General features: G+C 40.3%; 1 protein-coding gene across 1 annotated transcript in view; it reads left to right on the top strand.

The window, feature by feature from the left end:
- Positions 1 to 23,427, top strand: part of GABRG3 (gamma-aminobutyric acid type A receptor subunit gamma3) — a 552,883-nt gene that overhangs the window by 41,652 nt on the left and 487,804 nt on the right. The window contains exon 3 of the mRNA XM_084773946.1: positions 10,706 to 10,773. Coding sequence (XP_084630072.1) covers positions 10,706 to 10,773 — 68 coding nt within the window. The remainder of the gene's footprint in view (positions 1 to 10,705; positions 10,774 to 23,427) is intronic.

The raw sequence follows: 23,427 nt of genomic DNA, 5'->3' as shown, positions 1-23,427 counted from the left end.
GCCTTTGACCTGAATGCCTTCTTTTTGCTCTATCTCTATTATTTGTAGATTTCTTTTCATAGTATCCCACATGTCCTTGGTGTTTTGTGCCCCTTTTTTGTAGATTAAATGTTTTATTTAACTGAGGTATCTATTTCTTCTACTTTGTTTTCAACACCTAGGATTCTCTCTTCTATTGATTGTAATTTGTTGACAAGGCTTACCTCTGATGTTCTTGTTTAACATCCTCAAGTTTTCATTTCCAGTTTTATTTTAGTTTGAGTATTCTTTAGTGAATCTGTTTCTATGTTAAATTCTAATTTCCTATTTTAATTTGTTTTGGTTCATTATACAATTGCTTTCAGATCTTTAATTTAGAAAATTTTCATATCCTCTTTAAAGTCCTTGAATATAGTCATAATTGCTATTTTAAAGTCCTTGCCTTGGGCTTCGACTATATTGCATTTCTTGTGGCCTATAGGGTTACTTGCTTCTAGAGGAGGCATCTTGTCTTCTAAGGGAGCATTTTTGTGCTGGGGTCTAGGCAGCTGGAGTTATAAGGTTTGAGGTGGTGTGTGTGTGTGTGTGTGTGTGTGTGTGTGTGTGTGTGTGTATGTGTGTGTGTGTGTCTGTGTGTCTGTATGTTCTGTTTTGTAATTGCTATTGTCCTTTCTGGATCCTAGGTAAGTATGATGGCTATGGGGTCCTCTGTAGAGAGAGGTTCTACAGGTCTCAGGGTGATAGAAGGAATCTATAAGAGCTAGGAGAAAAAGATTGTGAGGGTTTGGGGGAAGAGCTAGGGAGACCTGGGTCTGCACTAAGAGGTAGATTTCCCATGGAATGAATGGAGGTAGCCTTGAGAAGGAGCTCCTGGCATTAGGCAGCAATAGGACAAAGAGTAAGTCTGGAGAGACAGGGATGAAATGCCTAGGGAGGCCTTGGGTTCAGACCAAGATGTCGAGTCCCCAGGATATGTAGGTCGCATGAGAGGAGGTGTTCCAGTAGGCAGACTGCTACAGGACTGAGAATAAGACTGGGGAGATTGTAATGTAGGACAGGAAGGATAGTGAAAATCATCTACCCAAGTGCCAGCTCAGTATGGCCACTGCGGTCCATAGTAGAAAGTGTTCCTGTGGATCAGCCCCTGACACAAAGGAATGGAGATGGACTAGAATGAGAGGCTGAGAGGGTAGGTGGGAAAGAGCTAAGCTGAGGCCCCACCGAGATGTGAACTTCCCATGTAATAGAGGTAGATGGGGAGCAAGATGCAGAGGAAGGGATGAAAGGTTTAGGGCACCCTGGGTCTGTGCTAAGGGGTGGAGGAGTTACAGGGAACTGAGAGTGGACTGTTGATGCCTCCTACTGCCCTTTACTGCAAGTTTGCTTCTCACCCCTCTCTGTTTATTTCATGTATCTAGGGAATCTGATAGTATATCCATATGGTTTTAATAGTTGTTTTGTCTGAATCACCTACTTCCTCATTCTGTGATGATCTTTGAATTTTGTGACAGGTTTTTTTTTTCTGTCCAAAGTTTAGCATAACTTATTTGTGTCCCTGTTTTATGAAATAGCTTTTAGTTATTTAACTTTTGACCCATGTTCCCTCATGTATCTTAAGTGCATGTCTCATGGAAAAAACATCTAATTGAGTCTTGGTCTTCATACAGTCAATCTTTATCTTTTAATTATCACGTCACATATTTCTATTTTAAGCAGTTATTTATATGTAGGAGGCATACATAGCTGCTACCACATATGGAGGTCAGATGATAACCTGTGGAGTCAGTTCTCTCCTTTTGTCATGTGGGTTCTGTAGTTCAAACTCAGGTCCTCAGACAGGGTGGTGAATCAGCTGGCCAAACCCATATCAACTTAACATCAGTTGTATATAAGAAGCATATGTGTTGGCTGTGTTCTCAGAGGCCATCTCACCTCTTACACTGTTTCTAGCAACTTTAAATCCTGACAAGGCAGAAAGCAGTCTTTGTGGCTCCCCTGGGAAAAAAAAAGTCAGGAGGTGAAAAGTGCTCTGTCTTTCTCTTTCATGCCCAGGAAGAAGTTTGGAGTTGTCCTTTCTCTTGAATGTGCTCTGCAAGCTGGGGGTTGGGGCTCAGGCAAACAATACTGCGAATCTTCACCCCACCCCCCAGGGTTTACATGATTTACTCTGTATTTCATAAATGCCAGAGCCCTGTTACAGTTTCTGGATTTGCCACAAAGGCAATTGTTCATGTGTTGTCACCGAGCTGCCATCTCTGTGTTGAGAGAGTCCAGGCCTTCCTGTTCTACCTCTTGCTGTTGTTCCCTTGTTATTGTCTTTAACAAGCACCGTGAGCTTTGGTAACTAACTACTAAGGGCAACACATACAGTCTTTAGTCTCTTCCCTGCTTAAAGGTGAAGTGCAAATGGCCTTTGGCGGCTGCTGTCGGTGCATCTTTGCCAGTGCATGCATTTTGATGTTTGATACTCCTAGTCAGATATAAAACAGAGACTCTGCCACAAAAGGCCCTTTAAACCTTCTTTTTCCTGTTACAATCAATAGAATTAGTCTTTAGATGGAAAGGTTTCTTCAAACACTCTGTTTTCCTGCTGGAGAAGAGAAGCCACAGTAGCCCCAGTTATTTAGGAAGTCACCAGTTGACCTTAGAGGTGGGTTTTTATTGTTGTAAAACTCAGTAGATGCTCTCTGTATCTTTCAGGCTTACCTTTAAATTCTTTCAGGAAGTGGCTACTTAGAAGCATCTGAGGATGGTGGTTCAGAACATCATCACCTTGTGTTTTCATCTCTTTCAAATATCTACTTGAAGCCTGTTCACTTTGCTTCCGTGAACAACAATGTGGATTTCTTTATTTGTCTCACTGAGTGTTTCTCAAATCTGATTCATAGTGATACGACTTTCTTGGTTTTGGTGAACTGAGGTCACATATGGAAAGGATGTATGGGACAAGACTTAAGATTTCAGAATTGACAACTGCAGCTCTGGGAGGGGCGAGGCAGGGTCTAGTTGTAAATTTTGCATTTGATCAGCAGAACCAGTTGGTTCAATAATCCCCTCCCAGAGCTGGAATGGGACCAGCAATGCTGACTTCACCCATATTGGGCTTTCAGTGACCAGCTGAGTCAGTTTGGTATTGACCCAGGGAGTTGGCAGATGTTTCTGCTTAGCAACTTTGTCTATTATGTACTTCTTACTGTAGTTCTTTGACCTATTTCCCCAAACCTAGAATTTTCCAAGTTGGGGAAAATGCATGCTACCACTTAAATATTACCCACAGATCTAATGTAAGCCTTAGAGACAGATAATTTGAATTTTAAGGAGCCTTCAGTGATTACTTGTGGTGATAATTATAATCATGATTATGAAGATGATGAATACTAAAAATAATAATAATAATAGATTCTTACTGAATTCTTTGTTTCTCAAAATACCATTAAGCCTCTCTACCAGACCAGAGACTGTAGAAGTTGAACTCAGATTCCTGGCTTTCTCCTGTAGTCAGGCTTCAGAGTCTTGGCAAGCTACCCTACACAGCCCCGAACACTCCTGCCTTAGTGTCCTGGCTGTTAGTGTCCTGCCTGTAGAATGCGGACCGACATGGAGGTGTATGCAAGTGCCATTTAGTAACGGCTACTTGTTCTTCTTTTCTGTGGTCATCAGTAGAGAGGAGGAGGACAATAGAGATCACAGCATGTGATTGACTTGAGATCAGTCTGTTTAATGCCCAGTAGGACTCATAGTTTATGTAAAAGACTGGACAGCAGTTACAGGGACTGACAGGTTTTCCACTCTTGCCACCAAAGGCAGGGAAGAATGAAAGGCCAGTTTCCAGCTACTAGAAGTAGCCTTTATGCATTAGTGGGGTTTTTTTTTGTTTTGTTTTGTTTTTTGTTTTTTGTTTTTTTTTTGCTTATCTTTTCAATTTCAGTTGCTCATATTTAAGTGTTTCATACTTAAACTTTTATAAAAATTACAAATGTAAGTATTAGGTCATGTTAGAAGGTGAACATGGTTAGAAAGGCAGGAAATGCAGTGTTTGGCATTCTTGTTGCATGTAACCACGGCAGCCTAACTGCCCTAGCTATAAGTTCCTGAGCATCCACTCTTCACTGTGAGACAGTCAACCTACTCCCTGCCCCATCTGAATTAGCTTTGTAAGCAGCCACCTCCAGATAATCAGCTTAGGGTTAGCCGCCATCCTAGGGGGACTAAGGCAGAGATAGTGTGAAACTTCCACATTTCAGACCCTGTTGGAGTCAGCTGGGCTGATCCATCATCACTTGGAGTTTGCATTACTTTTCTGCTGGTACCATTTATTGTAGCAGGGTTGCATGTCTTCCCTCCCTGCCCCAAGCTCCTGGAATAATGACACATGAGACTCAAGATATATGGACAAATATTAAGGCTCTTCTTTGACTAACCCAGAAGTTAAAAGAATGCATTTAAACTACTCTATATTTTGCCACATGGCTGGTTACCTTTGCTCAGGTACCACGTGTCTGTCCTCACATCTTCCTGGACAAATCTCCTGCACCTGGCTCTATTCCAGAATCCTTTTTGCCTGCTGGATGTTGTATGTCTCACCTTCAGTTCTACCCTTTCCTATAGGCCATAGGCTGTTTGAGTTGACAGACAATCCATCCATAGAATACACAAGATAGTCTCTTTACGATCTATGGGATAGCTTAATGGTTCTATTCCATAGACAGCTGCAAATGCCTGGGCCACTGCCCCAGGCTCACAGCAGCTTCTATCTCTGTGGGCATTTTTTATTATATCCAGTATCCATCTATTCTTTTCTGTGTTTCTGTCATTGCCTATTTCTTGCTTATTTATGAATGAAGGCAAGTCCTTTTATTTTATGTCTCAGTATCACTCTCAGCCTTTTTCTGTCCATGGAGATATCATTTCCATGGTAACAGATGTCTACTGTCAGGAGTGTCCCTATCTATCAGAGCTTTTTCCCACTTGACTTTTTCAATCAACTCATAGTTGTCTTTATGTTTGGGAGGATGTTTAAAGTTCTTCATCGTATTACATTTCTCAAGCTCAGGTGAATATTTAACATGCACAAAACAAGTAATTGTAATAGCTGTACAGCCTCACTTTCTAGAGCTGTCATTAGACCACAGTATCAATAACTACCTCCTGTGTGTGATACGAAAAGAAGGAGCATAGTGAATCACACATCTTTACTGCCCAGAAACCAGCTCTTTTTTGTTTCAGTCACAAGATATCTTAGTCTAAGACAGAGAGTGGCCACATAATATATAGGTTCAGGAGAAGGGTCTTGCTTCACAGTTGCTTCATGTAAAATACGTTTTCCTTCAAGACCTACATACGTAGGAACCAGTTCTCATAAAAGGTACCTGTCAATAGGCTCAGGTCAATGAAAGTCATATGTGTGGGCCTCTTTTCTATTTAGACTTGTAACTTAGACATGGTGGTGGCTCTGTTTGAATCCATAGCCTCATTCCTTCTGAGTGGACTCTTGTGTTTCCCCTGCCCCGGGAGGAAGAGCTTCAGCTGTGTCCATATGAAGCCAAGCGCAGCTTTTGTTGCTCCAGCCTTTTGTTTTATATTTCCGAATTCTGAGTCTATGTTGCCTCCAATAAGTTCTGACCCCAAAACATTCTATGGTGTATATATATATGGTTTTGTCACAGTTTTGTTGGTTTTTGTTGTGTGTTTTTGTTGAATTTTTAATGTTGAGATTGAATCCAAGGCCTACTATGTACTCTGCCACCACAATGTGCAGATTTCAAAAACCATCTTGACATGCTTTTCCACTTTACCTCAGAAAAAGCCAAGCAATGCTCTTGAATCAGCTTGTAATCCTTTTCAAGACAGAAGACCACAGCTGCCCTTGTTTTACAGGGGTATTTCTTGACTTAATAAATAAGATTGATGGCTCCTAATAGGCCCTAGGCTGCAAAACAAAAAGCTAAACGTAGGAGAATTAAAGACATTTGTTAACGTTTAAATGCCATCTACCTTCTGTCCCCACTGTTTACATCTGTAGATTTAGCTAGCTGAGGATTGATCCAGACTACAGACATCTAAATTAGTTGTGCAGAACAATTACTTACATAATGTTTACATAGCACTCAGCATGTTATGTGGAGGTGATTGAAAATGTTTTGTGTAAGTTATATGGAAGTATCATATACTCTTGTAAGGGACTTGAGAATGCAAGGATTTTATATCTGTGTGGGTCCTGAACCAAGAGTTCTTAAAGAACTGACCTGAGAAAAAGGGAACTGATGGCAGATTAAAGAGAAGACTGTCTCTGGCTCCTTCCCTTTCTCTCTACCTCCCCCTGCCTCTCTCTCTATTTCTTTCTTTAGGGTCGACATTTTAGATTTTTTCTAGGAAATGCACATGCAGTATCCAAACAAAGACCATGACATATGACATGTTGCAAATAAAAATATATTTTTCCTTACAAAAGGGACTAAAAGTGGCTTAATAAAAAATGTACTATAAGCAATATGATTTTTAATATCAAGTCTCAGAGACACTGAAGACATGAACTGTCTTCATGATTTTTCTTTTCAATTTTTATCTTGACAGGATTCCTGTGGTGTTGGCTATAACCAAGACAAAGTCCTCTGTCTAAAAGGCTCGGGGGACTAAGGGTTACTACCTGGCCCTCGGTTCACCATCTGATGGCCCATTCTGAGCCTACATTGCTTCCAGCATGGCCCAACAGTGCCCCCTCTCATGGGCACCCTGTTTTTTCACTATATTGACAGTTCAGATAGTAACTCGCCATGCTTCCCTTGTTTGTCTGACTTAGGGGGAGGAACACCATGGTGCAGTGGAGGGAAAAACACTTATGTATATGTTGTGGGTTTATGACTGAGGAGAGTAGAAAATGTAAGCTACACTGTCACCTTAGGGTCACAGCAACTTCTGAAGGGGAGACTGTGCCTGAGGTTTCTCAAGTCTTGCCCAGTGTTCCTTGACCAAGCTCTTCTTTAGCATACAATCCTCTTAGGCATGGGAACTCTGACTTTTAAAAAAAATAAGGAAAGTTAAAAAAGAAAGGAAAGTTAGAACTCAAATAAAGACTTGCACATGAATGTATTTTTAGCCAATAAATGGGGTCCAGCTCTATTGCCCCATTTTTTAAAAATTCCCTTTACAATAGAATTTAGCTTCTCTCACTTAGAAAGCTAAATTGCTATTCTTGAGTATCCTACATCTGAGAAAGATCTCTTCCTTCTTTCAATTGTCTAGGGCTTGGTCTTTTCAGATCAGGATTATGGTTAATACATGTGTTGTTTATTTATATGTAATTTGTTACATATGTCATAAAACTTCCCATCTTAACTACTTTTATTGAAGTATAAGTTAGTGGCATTGTGTTGGGTAATGACTATCCACCTCCTGAACTCCTCGCCTTCCAGAACTAAAACTTTAGCTTAATTCATCTTCCCCATTCTACAAATCCTGGCAACCACCATTCTACTGACATATCTGTGAATTTCACTAGATAGGAGTATTTTATATAAATGGAATCATGTAGTATTTGACGTGTAATGGGGTTGTTTATTCAGTGTACAGCGTACCATCTGTTAAATATTTGTCCCTTTTATAGATTAAATAAAATCCCACCATATTCCACACTTTGGTTATCCATTCATTTTTGATGGACACTTGACTTGCTTCTGCTTTTTCAGTTATTGTGAATGGCCTTTGTACAAATGTGGGTATACAAGTATCTATTATATTTCTGTTGGTAAGATACCCAGATATTGGATTGCTGTTTAATATTTTGAGGAAATACCATACTGTCATCCACAGTGCTTGAGTCCTCGTCACTAATGGTACATAATTCCATCTGAGTACCTTGTAGGTGTTGAGGACTATTCTTTGTATCTAATTTCTTGAGTTCTTTATGTATCTAGGAGAGTAAACCTTCATCAGATACATGACTTGCAAGTTCCTCTCCTTCCCTAGGGTTGTTGGTGCCATCTGAGTACAGGTTAAGATTTGGTGTTGTAAAATTGGTCTATTTTTCTTTTTATTGTCTGAGATTTTGATATTGAATGCAAGACATCCATCACAAAACTAAATATCACAATGCTCCACCCCCCATTTTTACATTTAACAGTTCTATAGTTTTATATACAGCTAGTTATTTAACCTACTTTGATTTTATTTTTAGATATGAAGTGAAGTGTAAGGGTCCAAATGTATTCCTTTGCTCTTGGATATCTAGTTTTCCTAGCGTCATTTGCCAAAAGGCTGCCAGTTTCCCTATTTAGATGTCTGATGACTTTATTGAAAGCCTCTTGTCAGAACTGTATCTGTAGTGTCTGAAATATCAAGTGTGGCCTGTATGCTTCCTGGGCACAGCTGTCAGATGGCATCCTAAATGTGACATGGACATTATCATGACTCTGCTTAGCAACAGCTACTAAAAACAGTGGCTCCCCCAGCATTTATGAGTAAGTGGATGTGTTCTAAATGCCTCCCTCTTAAAACGTTTGTCACACGGTTGCACTCAATGCATTTCACACTCCCCACTGTAAGCCATTCAGGCTTTTTGTCTGAAAGGCCTTTATAATTTATTGAGATTAACAGACTAAAAACCCAGAGTTTAATAAATACTCTGAAACAACAAGAAAAGCCTTTTGCAAAAAATTTGGCCGACATCACACAGTCTGCAACACATAAACTAAGGCCGAAGTGTGGAAACAGGACACCGAGGAATGCAGCGAAGCCAAAGAAGGTGCTAGTTGTCATTTTAATAATGAGGGAAGCCTAGTTTCCTGTTTACAACCTGCTTATCTGAGATTTGTCATGTGTGTAGCGTGTAGAGTTGCATTGGGGCTTTTGTCTAAATTGCCAACAGCTCTTTGGAACTAACCCAGCTTGGTTGTGTTGACAGATGTTAAGGGAGTTGGCTCAAATTCATGATGATTGTTTCCCTCCCATGAAGGTCTGAAAACCACGGCCCTGGCTGTAGATCTCTGAGTGTTTGGGTCTGGAAACTCAGAGATACCACTCAGCTCCAAAAGCAAAGTCCAGAGTCCATTTGTGAATGAGCAGCTAGTCGGAAAAACTGAAGGAGGCCCATTGAAATAATTGCAAAAGCAAACAATCTTGTTTCCATGGAAACTTCATGTGGAAAAGTTCATGCATCTTGTTTATATTCCTCCTGGGCATAAATATGCTGAAATTGGCTTTGTTCTCTCCTTCCTGAATCCCTGACTGTTGATGAAGGGCTTCCCTACTGAACAGGGCATTGGCTTCTGAACTCATGGTCTGCAGTCTCCAGGTCTCCGAATTGGTCATGCTCAGTTCCACTGCAGACAAGGGAAGAGGAACTGGCCATCTTCAATCTAAATTAGCCAGTTAACCTGCAGTGTGTATTCTACTCACAGAAGCTGTACACCTCACACTTAAACCTGTATGTGTGTGCTGCTCACAAGAGCTGTGCACCCACATACTTTAACCTGTATGTGTGTGCTGCTCACAAGAACTGTACACCCCCATACTTTAACCTGTATGTGTGTGCTGCTCACAGGAGCTATGCACCTCATACTTTAACCTGCATGTGTGTGTTTCTCACAGGAGCTGTGCACCCTCACAGTTTAACCTGTATGTGTGTGCTGCTCACAGGAGCTGTGCACCCTCACAGTTTAACCTGCATATGTGTGCTGCTCACAGGAGCTGTGCACCTCACACTTTAACCTGTATGTGTGCTGCCCAGAGAAGCTGTGCACCCTCACAATTTAACCTGTATGTGTGTGCTTCTCACAGGAGCTGTGTACTCTCACACTTTAACTTGTATGCATGTGCTTCTCACAGGAGTGTGCAATCTCACACTTTAATCTGCATGTGTGTGCTGCCAGGGGAACTGTGCACCCTCACAATTTAACCTGCATGTGTGTGCTGCCTAGAGGAACTGTGCACCCTCACAATTTAACCTGAATGTGTGTGCTTCTCACAGGAGTGTGCACTCTCACTCTTTAACCTTCATGTGTGTACTTCTCACAGGAGCTGTGCACTCTCACATTTAACCTGCATGTGTGTGCTGCCCAGAGGAGCTGTGCACTCTCACAAAATTATACCTCCTGTGTGTTGCTGCTCATAGGATCTTTGCACCCTCACACTTGAAACTGATTTTTTAATTGCACAAATTTTTTACTTTTTTGACTGTAGCATTTTAATTCTGTGCTAGATTGGTGTATGTCTGGCGTAATAATAATGATAATAATTACTAAATAATAATGTGACAATGATAAGCCATGTTTTCATTTTTTTCTTTGGAGTTTGGGCTCACTAGAACTTTGCTTTGGAACTGTAGGTTGTTATCTGCCTCTGATATTGCTCATCTTGTGATTTAGCTTTATAGCAACTTCGACATTAAATTACTTATGCATTGTCATATTTTATCTCATTTCTTTGTCATAAAATCAACTTAAGTAACATAGAAAATCTTTATAGTCATCTGTTACTGGCAATTTGCAGTGGGTAGCTGCCTTGTTTTCCTACAGCTCAATAAATACAAGTCAGAAATGTTCATCCTTCGAAAATTCAAGAAGACAAGATGAGTTTAGTTTTAAATGCAAATTAAGCCCACAAGAGACATCCACCCACCTATGCAGCAAAGGCCCGTGCTGTTAGTGGCCGAGTCCTACGGACAGTGTGTGCTGCTCTCCATTTTTCACTGTATCCTAAAATACTAACATGTGCATATTTTTCTCCACAGTAAAACCAACGGTGATCGATGTGGACATTTATGTTAACAGCATTGGCCCTGTGTCATCCATAAACATGGTAAGAAGCACCCGTGTTCAGCTCGGTGACTCCTGCGTGCTTCATGCTTACCGTCTCCACTGGCATTTTTGCTGAGGTTTATCAAGCAGGTTTAAACCCCACTATTAACTCATTAAGTGTTAAGTGAGATGCTATTGAAAATGGTCTTTAAGAATCAGAAGGCATATTGTGACACCAGCAGTGAGGTGTTGCTCTGAAGACCGAGAACTGTCCCCACCCTCACACACGACAGCACATGCCTTTCAGATGGGATTAGATAGGCTGTGTACCAATTGTCTTTATTTGACCCCACTAATACTAGGAATGCACATAAGTAGCAGGCTCCCTTTGGCTTGGATTCTGTTGATTTATTTATCTGTTTCGGGGGAATATAAGAGAAAAATGTATCGTTTTCCTGAGTGTATGGGTTTCTATAGGCGTGTAAGCAAATTGGCACAGTTGTGTGAAAGGAGACACTCCACATGGAAAGTGCTTAGCCGCTAAGCAAATAATGCAGTGTGCAAATGCATTACACAAAGCCTCCTGACATGTCTGCCGGTTGTGTTTTCTCTGTGTGTGCTGAGGCTCCTCTGGGCCCTACTGCGTCTGAATCTGGGAGCTGTATAAAATAAAAAGACAGGGAATTGCCAACACATCAGCGCCTATTCATTGCAGTGCTTTTGCCTTGGACTAACTCCTTCGAACCAGGAGCAAGAATGTCTCTTTTAGTTGCCAGATACTAAAAGTGTTCTTTTCTCCCAGAAGGCTTTCATGTCATGGTACATCTATGATATATGTGATTCTAAAAGAAAAGAAACAATCTCAAAATTGTGGATATCGGTAGAATGGTAGCTGTGTATAGCAATCTATAGCATGAAAAAAAAATTTCTCCAAATGGAAAAGTGATATCAGTGCCACTCATAAGTATGAACAGAAAGGTGAAATGAATAAAAGAAATTTTCTTCACACAACCCATGGGCTGGAAAAGCTTTGTGTATTAAAATCAATTAAAAATGTAATCTCCCTTTACCTGGGAAATAATTACTTAATTGACTGTGCTGAGAATGTATTCATTTTTAATGTACCTGTTTCTTACTCTGGAGTTTTGTTTGTTTGCCTTCGATTGATACATCTTCGTGCCTTTGTGTCTCACTCTGATTTCCCGCTAACACTGAGAGTTGCCCTGTAGTCACAATCACACACGACTTTAGTAAGGATGGTGGTAATTGATGTTCTGGAGGTTTGCTGAGCTCCTGTAGCTTAGAAATGTACTTTGTGTTCAGAATTATACTCTGGTTGAACATTTTTGTGTGTGTGTGGAAATCAAATGTGCCAGAGGGCCATCCTAAGTATCATTACTCACCGATGACAAAGACTTGGCCGAGGGTCAAACTTGTTCAAGAGGGGTTAGCAGGTGGGCAGGGTTAGGATGGTCTTTTCCAATGACATCAGCATGGCCATTTGCCAGTGGGGGCAGCATCTCAAGGTCCTTCATGTGACTCAATTGTAAATGAGTGAATGTTGTCTAAGAAGCATCCCTGAACCTGCGGGCATACGTAAGGACAGAAGAGAGATGAGAGTGATGTGAGCTATCTCTTAGGTTTGAGAAAGTGTGAAAGCCTTCTTGGACATCCGCTTCAAGAATTAGTGGAGACATCATAAGATCTCTTGGTAATTCTCTCTACATCCTTTTAAGATTTATTTTTGAGTTAGGGTGTCATGTGTCTCAGGCTGGCCTCAGATTTTCTGTGTAACCAAGATGGCCTTGAACTTCTGATCTGAATGTTGGGATTATAGGCATGTACCACCACTCTTGGCTTTTGCAGTACTACGGATCAAACCCAGGGCTTCGTGTATACTAAGCAAGTGTTTTACCAACTGAGCTACATCTTTGCTCCCCACATTAGGGTTTAAATATTGAATTCTGGTCCTTCTACTGAGTAGTAAAAGGTGATCTTAATTAAGGATGGCCAGAGGACTCAACAGGTGAAGGCATTTGCTGCCAATCCCAAAGTCCTGAGTTCAGTTCCTGGAACTGACAGTTCGGAAGAGAGAACTGACTCCCACAAGCTGTCTCCTCACTCCCATAATGCACCATAGCATGTATATTTGTATACATGTACACAAACATATACACATTGAAATAAATATATGTAATTTAAAAGTTTAAAAGGAGATTCCTACTCATATTGGTCCAAGGCATTGTGAGCCCTCATAGGAAGATGCCTGTGCTTCTGTGCTTCTTAGATTTCATAGCTCCTGCAGTGAGGTGTATTCAGTAGAGATGGCTGCTCTTTGTCCTGAGGCATAGAAACTCCTTTCTAGGAAATAGCAGACAAGCTGAACCATAGCTGCGTTTCACTCTGGGAATAGTGGCATGTTTAATGTCTTATTTCATCAGGGCTAAATTTGTCTAAGCGTTTCCCCGCACCAGATTTCTAAAGAAGAAATAAGGTGCACTAAGTTCTGTGAAGTGTAGGATGAGCAAGGCGTCTTTAGGAAACATAGAACACCTGCCAGTCTTGGTGAGTATCTGTGGTCCCATTGCTAGAAGGCTGAGGCAGGGGGATTATGAACTTCAGACCTTCCTCAGTTCTGTAGCGAAATCTTCCCTCAAAACAAAGCAAAACAAAAACAAAATTTAAAAAACAAGGGCTAAGGATGTTGCACAGTGGCAGAACGTTTGCCTAGAGTGTAGATGGCCGTGCAGGATGTAAATACGTAATTGCTGTGTTCTCTGTTGGTGTATCTCTCTGTATTTCTGTTTGCCCATTCACTGTGTACTTGCTGCTGTACCCTGGGCACTGTGCTGGATGCAGGTGAGGCAAGACAAGCAGAGTCCTGCTCCAAGGCAGTCAATGTCATAAATAGATGTGGTGCTCCAGTGAAGTGAGACCAGTGCTATAGCTCGGGGGTAGGAGCATGGCTGACTCTTCCTGAGACAATCTCAAGGATGCTTCTAGATGCTTCCTTTGCTGCAGGAGAGTCAGAATGGCGAATGGCTCCATTCACAGATCTGTGAAGCTACACCATAGTTTCAGAAAATAAGATGCTTAAAAATGAAGTGTGGACCTTGCCAAAAAAAAAAAAAAAAAAAAAAGAATAGTGTTGAGTAGGAAGCTGACTGTAAGGGGGTAATGAGGGCTGAGTCAGCAATAAAAGGTGGATGAGAGAAATTAAAGCAACCCAGTTAAAGAATGTATTATGGGGGAAAAAGCATCAGTTTATTTGTTTTTAGCTTTAGCCACAATGTTGATGTTTGAAAAGATTATAGGATTTTCCCCAAATAGCCACTTAGAAATCAGCAAATTAAGAAAGATAGTGGTTGTTACTATTCCCACCTCAAGGATTTTTATTGACTTTTTGAATACTAAGGTTTTAATTTTCAGAACTTGTAGCTAGTAAGTGAAACAGAGGCGGAGTCCTGTCCATTTAGTAGACTGACACTGATGTACTACAGTTGTTTGGGCTGAGTCCCATTGGGACCGGAGAATATCACTTTAGGCAGAGTAACTCTGTGTTTGCTACTGCAGCACTGCTCAGTGTGTGCAGCTCCTCGTGGACCAGGTTGCTCAGGACTGAACAAGCTGTAGTCAGAGGCCCAAGTAGGGCTCATTTTTGAGAATCTCCAATTTAAGTAGCCTTTTCATAGCATTTAATCTCTAGGGTGTTTTACTGGTGAATTGCTCATTGTTCTTATTTGTGTTGAGTTAATGAAGCTCTTTGGCATCTCATGGAGAAGATTTTTAGTGTGATCAGCTTGGTGGTCACCCCAGGACATCCTCAAAGCAGTAGATTGAACTGCAGCTGTGTATGGGATAGAAATAGCACTTGTACACTGAGATGATGTGGATTCAGGGTGTTCTGGTGCTAGGATTACTTCTCCTTTCTGAAAATTGAAATATCTAATTTTTATTTTTTGAAAATTTGGACAGTAAGTACAGAGAACCCTTAAAGTGCAGAGCTGACAGGCTCGCTCTTTGCACCCTGAACTCAGTGTCACAAGTATGTGTCATTTAGAATTACATCTTTAATTAGTGTATAGTATGCCCTCCCTGTTTCTTCTCTGTCCACCAACCCTGGTAACGACTAAGCTGGTCTTCTGAGAGCACCACATCTTTACTTTCCCCAGATGCTGTCATTCCTTCTTCTTTGACAGATCTGCCTCCAGCTTAGCTCATCATCACATGAGACTTAGAAACAGCAGGTGTTTGGGAAGGCACAGCAATAGGCTAGACATCACGAGAACATACCTTGTGATGATTCATAATCTAAATATTCAGAACTACTAGCTTGCTGCATAGGCCAAAGAGTGATGGGAGAAAAGTGAGGCTCACCCACTGCTCTCTTACTGTCCTCTTAAGAGCAGAAGTTTTAAGAGAGGACATCAGATATACATGCCCACTCCAGAGAGACTAATCACCCTGGAAGATGAGCTTTTGTTTTCTGGAACTTTTTTTTGAAAGCATCCAGGTTCAGAAAAACTAAAAGAAGTGATGGCCATAGCAATACCTTGTTTGATATTCTCTCTCTCTCTCTCTCTCTCTCTCTCTCTCTCTCTCTCTCTCTCTCACCCAAGGTTGGTATCATTTGCACATTTGTAATTTGATATCCTACATTCATGCTTGAGAAAATTTACTCTGCTTTTGTTGACATAATACTTTCACAGACATATGGGCTACATTGTGATGTTTAGTCTCAAGTAAACACTTAGTGATGGTGAAGTAGGGCAAAGCATTGAAGAGCGTGAATATTTATTTCTTTGTGGAAAGAACATTACAGTCAAGATACAGATTCAATCTGTTACTCATTAATGAATAGAATATAGGGTGTATGAACAACGGGATATTGTTGTGACAATCTAGTCATCCACAGAAACATGGGTCAACCTGGAGGATGTTATGTTAAGCCAGGCAAGAAAGACAAATACCCATGATTCCACTGTCATATAAGTACTCAAGTGTTATTCCTTAAGATGGTAGGAAAGTGATTGCCAGAGTCTTGGTAAGAGATAGTGGAAAATGAAGGGAAGAGGTTCACCAGTCGTACAATGACCACAGTTAGATAAGATGAACAAATTCTGATGTTCCCAGATCACAGCAAATCATGGGAGTGTAGAACATCTCAAGAGCCAGAAAAAAAAAAATCAGACGTTGTTACTGCTATCCCTTACGTTGCTACAACATTGTTTCCTTTCTCTTGTTCCATGACTCTAGTCACCTGACAGGTCCCATGGCCCCTTTGTTGCTACTGTCCTTGCTTTTTCTTCCTCCCGTTGTGTTCTACACTGTACTTAGTGCAAAGCTTTACAACTCACCTTTTTATTTGCCAAGTCTTTCCTCATTTGGTGCAGTGATCTGTGGAAGCCATGTATCTTTTAAGTTCTAATGTTTAGTATTTTTTTTTTTTGGTTGTAAAGTATCAGTTTGATTCTAACAGATGCCAGTTGAGGGAGTCTCCATCCTGCAGTCCATTTTCTTGTACCCATAGACCATTAAATACAGATATACTAACCACCATGCCTGGGCATTTTTGGTTCTGAATCTACCTGTGTTGTTTGATTTTCCTTCAGGGCATGATAGGCAATGTTGATTGTGCCTGAAATTATATCACACCTCTGTGCGTGTCTGTGCCAGTATAGGATGGCCCCTTGCCTTGCTGAGGCTCAGCTGGACACGGGTCTTTATTTTCTGAGGTGCAGCTCTCCAGAGGTGTCAACTGAGGGCCTTGTCTCTTATACTCATCTTCATCATTGTCCCTTCTCTGTTCAGCTAAGTCAGCAAATGTGTTGAAAGGAAACTATTGTTTGATTGGCTTTTTTCTGTCATTGCTTACTTTTCTTCCCCAGCACTTGGAATTGAATGCAGGACTTTATGTACCTCAAGCTGATCTGCAAATCACTTCCTCTACATTTTTAAATTTTGAGGTAGGGTCTCACTTAAAGTTACCCAAAATGGCCTTAGACTTACTTACTCCACACACATTAATTTTGCAGTCCCCTTGCTTTTGCCTTCCAATTAGCTGGGTTCAAGGGCCTGTGTCCCCAGGCTCTGCTTTGTTGTTTGCTTTCTGGGAATTTCAAGCTACTCCTTTTTTTTTTTTTCATATTGGTGGACCCATAGTCTGTCTCAAGTCCTCCTGACTTCTTCATACTGGCTGCTCTTCTCTGCCCTGCCTCTGTGTCCCATGTACCACTCTAGATTGAGAAAAAAAATCTGTGGAGAGAATCTCCAAGGAAATATGGTTTCTTTCCATATGTGTGTCCCTTGCCTTCTAGGGGAGTCTAAAATTTAAATTGACATTTTACCTGAGGTTTGTCTTTGTTGGTATTGTTGGTCTGTTACAATATATGCCATCAAAGCTATGTAACTTGGTTTGAAATGTAAATCTATTTTATTTTTTATTACTGATTTTTCATGTTAATTGGTTTGATGTTTCAACACATGTTTATATCAGGAACTTACAGACAATATGCCTTTATCTGCCTTATCACTTCTTCCCAGCTTCTTGTAATCAGTATTCTTTATGCTTCAAAGAACTAGAATAAATAATCTCAGAATTCACACAATAGTCCAAACAGCCAAACAGCCAGTGCATCAGGAACAAGTGAGCAGAGTTGTAAACACCATAATACCTGATTCTAAGACACATCCCAGAGCCCTGATAGCCGAAGCATCATGAGATTGGCATTAAAAATAAATACAAAGACAAATGGAACACACTAGTGACCCTGGAAATAAGCCCTTACTGACTACAGTGAATTGCCTAACAAATGCACCAAAGCATACTGAAGAAATTACAGCTTCATTGACAAATGGCTTGAGAATTGAAGTTCTTATGGAACAAGGCTTAATTTTAAAGATGCAGAGAAGTTACTTGGAGCAGGAGCTAAACCCAAAGAAACTTTTCTCAAGACATCGCTCTCTTGACTTGAGAGTCTCAGATTGCTCTTGGGATACTGAAAAAGGAAGAGTTTTCTACTGCCTAATATTTTTTTGCTTTCTCCATGAAAAGTGAGGCTTTGAAGGGAAGTAAACGAAGCTAATTATGCATGTGTTCTAGAAATACCTGCTTTAAGGAAGCACGACTCTCCTTAATTATCATTTACCCAAGAAGGTAGTCACATAGGTGGTTTCAATATTATTTTGAGAAATGAAAAATAGAGTCTGAGCCAGGCGTAGTGGCGCATGCTTTTAATCCAGCACTCCAGAGGCAGAGGCAGGCTGATCTCTGAGTTCTAGGCCAGAGTAGTCTATACAGTGCGTTCCAGGTCAGCTAGAGCTACACAGCATGACGATGACTGAAAGGAAAGATAAGAAAGGAAAGAATAGGAAAAAACCCACAGAGTTAATCTGAGCCCAGGACCCTCATCCTCTATGTGAATTACATAGTATTCAACAGAATCATAGAAAAAAAATCTCTGAAGTAATGAAACACATAGAATATAGATACAAAAATCAGGAAAATAAGCTCACCTGGCATAGTATAATTTAAACACTAAATATACCGAACTAAGAAAGGGAATTGAAAGCTGCAGGAAAAAAAATGTAACAAGTCAAATATTAAAAATAAAACCCTCAACACCTCCCCCAAAAGCTGACTTCCCAGTGGAAACCTTAAAAGCCGGAGGGCTTGGAGCCTTCCAAAGACCACAGATGCCAACCCAAACTACTTTACCCAGCAAAACCATCTGCTGTAGTTGAAAGAGAAAGAAAAAATTTTCCATGATGTAAACAAACTGAAAGAATTTCTGTCCACAGAGCATCAGCCCTACAGAGAGTACCGGAAGCAACAATCTGGATTGAAGAGAGGAAGAAGCATACCCAAGAGGCTACAGAAAGGAAACAAATAAAGCTATAATCACTGAAACACAAAATAGAACTAAGAACACAAACAGAAAAAAAGAGAGGCAGCATTTGACAGACACCTTTCATTAGTAACTAAATATCGGTGGCCTCAAGTCCTCAATCAAAATCCAGAGATACTAGTCACCAGAACAAGATCCTGTTGGTGAAGCTGTCATTTCCTTATGTCATTGAACATGTAGAGTTGTGGCCCAAGTAGAAAGTTCTCTGCTACTGACTTATAGTTATGATATGGAATGATTCTTTGCATGCCACCTGAGGAGAAAATGATCAGTATCAACTAGCTATAACCCCAGTGAGCTGTTGGCAAGATACACATGAGCAATATGTTATAGGAATAACAAATCAACGTCATGTGATTGGCTTGAAGGCCCACTGCGTGAGCTGGAAATCATACCTGATGCTACTAAAGAGGCTAAGAACCTAAAACTAGATAGGTCATGGGCCTCAAGGGGGAACCTACTACTCTTATTCTGCTAATGAAAAATGCCAATAAAATGATTCGTAATTGCATATTCCTATGCACGTATAGACAAATGTTTCATCAAAGATGCTTCTTTTTCAGTAGATAGTAATTAACAGAGAGAATCACAAACAATGTGCAGAGTGAGAGACTCTGGAGCACTCACTCCTAATGAACTGTCTTTATCAAATCCCTCCTCCCAGGCTCAGGGGTTTATGTGGAAGAGGAAGCAGGACAATTATAAGAGCTGGAGTATATGGATAATTCCCAGAAAACAGTGTCATCTGGACATAACAGGGCTGATGCACATATGAACTCACAGAAACGGTGACAGCACACACAAGGCCAGTACAACAAGTTCAAACCAGACAAAATCTCAGGACAGACAGAAGGGGCACTTCTAAACCTCTACTCTGAAGCTAGAGTTATTCAGAAACCAAATCCAACTCTTGTTGAACACAGATGTAAAAAAAAAAATCTGAGTAAATTACTTTTAAATTGGATATAGGCATTTATAAAAAAGAATCTGTTATGATCAATAGCTTTATCCTGGCAATAGAGGGAAGTTTCTGCACATGTAACTTAACAAATGCAGTAAGTCATATAAATTGAGTTAAAAGTCACATGATATATTTAATAGACGGAGGAAAGGCCTTTGACAAAATCCACCTTGGCTTCACCATAAAAACTCTAGTGGGAATATAGATGAAGGGGACATATGCCAACACAATAAAGGATATATACGACAAGCCCTCAGCCAACATTATACTAGATGGAGAAAAAACAAATCAAATCAACCCCATGGATTTTCAATTATCCCTGATCCTTTTCAATATCATGCTTGAAGCAATAGCTAGAGAAATAAGATAAGGAAATTAATGGAATACAGATGAGAAGAGAAGTCAAACTATTTTTATTTGCAGATGATATTCTTATTTGCAGATAATATTATGCACAGAGAATACCAAAATTTCCACAGAAAACTTGTAGAAATTATCAATACTTTCAGAAAGTGGCAGGATGTAAAATCAGTTTCCAAAAATCAATAACCTTTCCGTATAGCAATAATAAACATGATGGGATCATGGAAATATTCCCGTGTACAATAACCTCAAAATAAAATAACTAGAAATTAACCATACCAAGGAGATGAAATAAAAATTACACTGGAAACTTCAAGTCTCTGAAGAAAGGAATTAAGGAAAAGAGTAGAAGATGTTAAAACCTCCCACGCTAATGTATTCATATAACTAATATTATGAAAATGACTATTTTACAAAAAACACTTATAAACTCAATGCAGTTCTAACCAACACCCCATGAGATAATATGGAAAATTAGAAAAACATTGTTCAACTTCATATGGATCTACACAGACCCTGGAGAAGAAATTCAACCCTGAGCAAAAAGAACAATGTTGGAATGGTTGTCATATAGCTTTACTTCAAGCTATATTGCAGAGTTATAGTAATAAAACAAGCATGGTGCTTGCACAAAAACATGTCAAACAATGAATCAAAATAGAAGACCCAAATGAATGTGCATAATTACAGCCATCTAGTAATTGGCACAGAATCCATGCTGTGGAAAAGACAACGTCTTCAACAAATGCTTCTGAGGAAATTCGATTTCACATGTAGAATAATGGAAGTGGGTCCACAAATATCACCCTGCACACATACAAAGAAGTAAGCTTCAAGTGGACTGTGCGCCTCTGTGTGAAATTGGAATTCTGAAAGAAAACAGAGATAGCAATATCCTACAAGATATAGATTGGAAAAGGTCTTTTGGGTTAGGGCTACATTTTTCCTATGGTTTAAGGTCAATACTTGACAAATGGTACCTCCTAAAACTAAAAAAAAAGTACTTAGAACAAGGAAATAATCAACAGAGTCAGGTTGAAGCCTATAGGGTGGAAAGAATCTTTGGCATCTATTCATCTGATAGAGGATTAATATTTAGAATATACAAAGGATAACACACACACATACACACAAATCAAGAAAAAATGACCCAATTTTTAAAAATTATCTGTACAGAAGACGAAATAAAAACAGATAAAAAGTATCTCAGAAAGTGTTCACTATCCTCAGGCATCATGGAAGTGCCACTTAAAGCTATTCTGAGATTTCATCTTACTCAATTCAGAATGGCTAAAATCAAGAAAAGAACTGACACCAAATGCTGGTGAGGGTGTGGAGAAAGAGGAGCTCTGATTCACTGTTGGCGGGAATACAAACTAAGGCACCTACTCTGGAAATCAGTGTGGACAATTCTGAAAATTCTAAAGCCAAATCTACCATAGGACCCAGCTGTTTCTGTCCTGGGCATATGCCCGGAAGGACTCTAGTACAGAGAGACCCTTGCTCAGACATATCCATTGCAGCTCTCTTCACAATAACTGGGAAATGGAACTAACCTAGATTTTTTTTTAACTGATGAAAGGTTATAGAAATGTGGTACAAATTCACTGTAGTCTTTTATTTAGATGTAAAGAAATATAAAAGGAAATTTGCAAGTAAATGATAAAACTATACAATATTACACCTAGTGTGGTAACCCAGACCAATACAGAAAAGTGCCTGAAGTAACCAAAGAAACCAAGAAAATCTAAAGGGACCATGGGAGGATTCGGGAGGAAGAGAAGTATAGAGAGGAGACCAGCAAGGGACAGATGCTACGAAAGGGAAAATGGTCATGCCCAGAGGGGATTCTTTTCCTGGCAAGGGAAGTAGAGCAAGAGCACAGTATAGACAAGGAGGAAGGAGAGCTAAATAACACTAAAGGTGTTTCAAAAAGTCATAGACAATGTGTCACTTTATAAACTTACTTAAAAATGTGTGTGTGTGTGTGTGTGTGTGTGTGTGTGTGTGTGTGTGTGAGAGAGAGAGAGAGAGAGAGAGAGAGAGAGAGAGAGAGAGAGAGAGAGAGAGAGAGAGAGAGAGAGAGAGAGAGAATATATTCCCACAAGAACTCCACCAACTTTTTAACAACGCCCCCCGTGCCATTCATGGGAAACCTCCCTTAATATTTTTATTCAGGGGAGTCTCAAGAGACAATATTAACTATTAACTATTGCCATTACCCTTGGTTAACTTCAGGAAGTTGAAGGAAGGACCCTATTTCCAAAGATAACATGCACTTTGGACATAAGATTTGGAGAATTGAGCTGGAACATGTCTGGAACCCTCTATGCAAGTTGCCAGGATGAAAATCAGTCCGTTGTCCTACAAAGTTATACAAAGCCTGAGAACCACAGTTGGTGACTGGCCTGGAAAGATATACCCAACCATTTAATAGTGACACCTTTGTCTCGGTGGCAGCCAACAGCTGTCTAATTGGACTTAAGGCTCACTCAGTAGGAAGGAATTTGTGACCTATGGCTGGAAAGGTCAAAGATCCTAGAGGAAAATCTCTCATTGCCATTTTCTGAAACTAGTACATCTATCTGTGCTCTAAATACTTATTCTTATGCCCAGAGAAAGATGTAGCTCTTTTCTCTCATCAAAGAAGCTGTCCAAGTGCTGTGATCTCAGGGCTGTGCTTTTGTGCCCATTTGAAAAGCTTTCAGCCCCAGAACCAATAATTCTGTGCACAGCAGGGGCTTATTAAACATGAGCTGTGGGCCAAGATACATGTCTTTTCATTTGTTTGGGTTTGGTTTTATTAGCTGTCATCTTATACATGTAAGTTTAAGGCTGGTCTTAAACTGTTATACACCCCATGCTGGCCTCAACCTTGTAGTCCTCCTACTTCAGTCTCGTAATTGGTGAGATTATAGATACATACTCCACCCCAATGTTCCACATGTCTTTTTCATACTCAGCTCCTAGAGTCTAATCCAACTGCCTAATACATGCTTGTGAAGAGTGAATGAATGGAGCACTGACTTTACCCCTGCTCTCATGTGCAACTCCAAATAATTTGCAGTGGTTTTATGCCACAACTTCATGGGTTAATTTTTAGGCATCTCTTGCTATGTGGCCATCAGGTGCTACTTATCTATTGCTGGGGAAAATACTTTTGATAAATCAACTTAAAAGAAGGTTAAGTTCCTTTTAGCTCTTATTTTCTGGATTTTGGCCAATGGTCTTCTGACACTGTTGCTTTGGTTTGCTGTGGCACTGTGCATTATGGAAGGAACCCGTGTCCATGAACGTCCTGGACCTGAGAGCAACAGACAGAATAAGAGTGGAGGAGGCCTGGCTTTTAATATGCTCTTCAGGAGCATAGCTCTCAGTGACCTAACTTCCTGTCATTAGGCCTTGCCTTCTAAAGGTTCCATCACCTTCCCCTTGTGCCCGAGGCTGGAATCAAACCTTCAATGCATGACCTTTGGGTAACATC

This window comes from Acomys minous (genome assembly GCF_964271855.1).
Source record: "Acomys minous genome assembly, chromosome: 2".
Lineage (NCBI taxonomy): Eukaryota > Metazoa > Chordata > Mammalia > Rodentia > Muridae > Acomys > Acomys minous.
The sequence above is the reverse complement of the archived record's forward strand: the minus strand, read 5'-3'. Positions and strand labels throughout refer to the sequence as shown.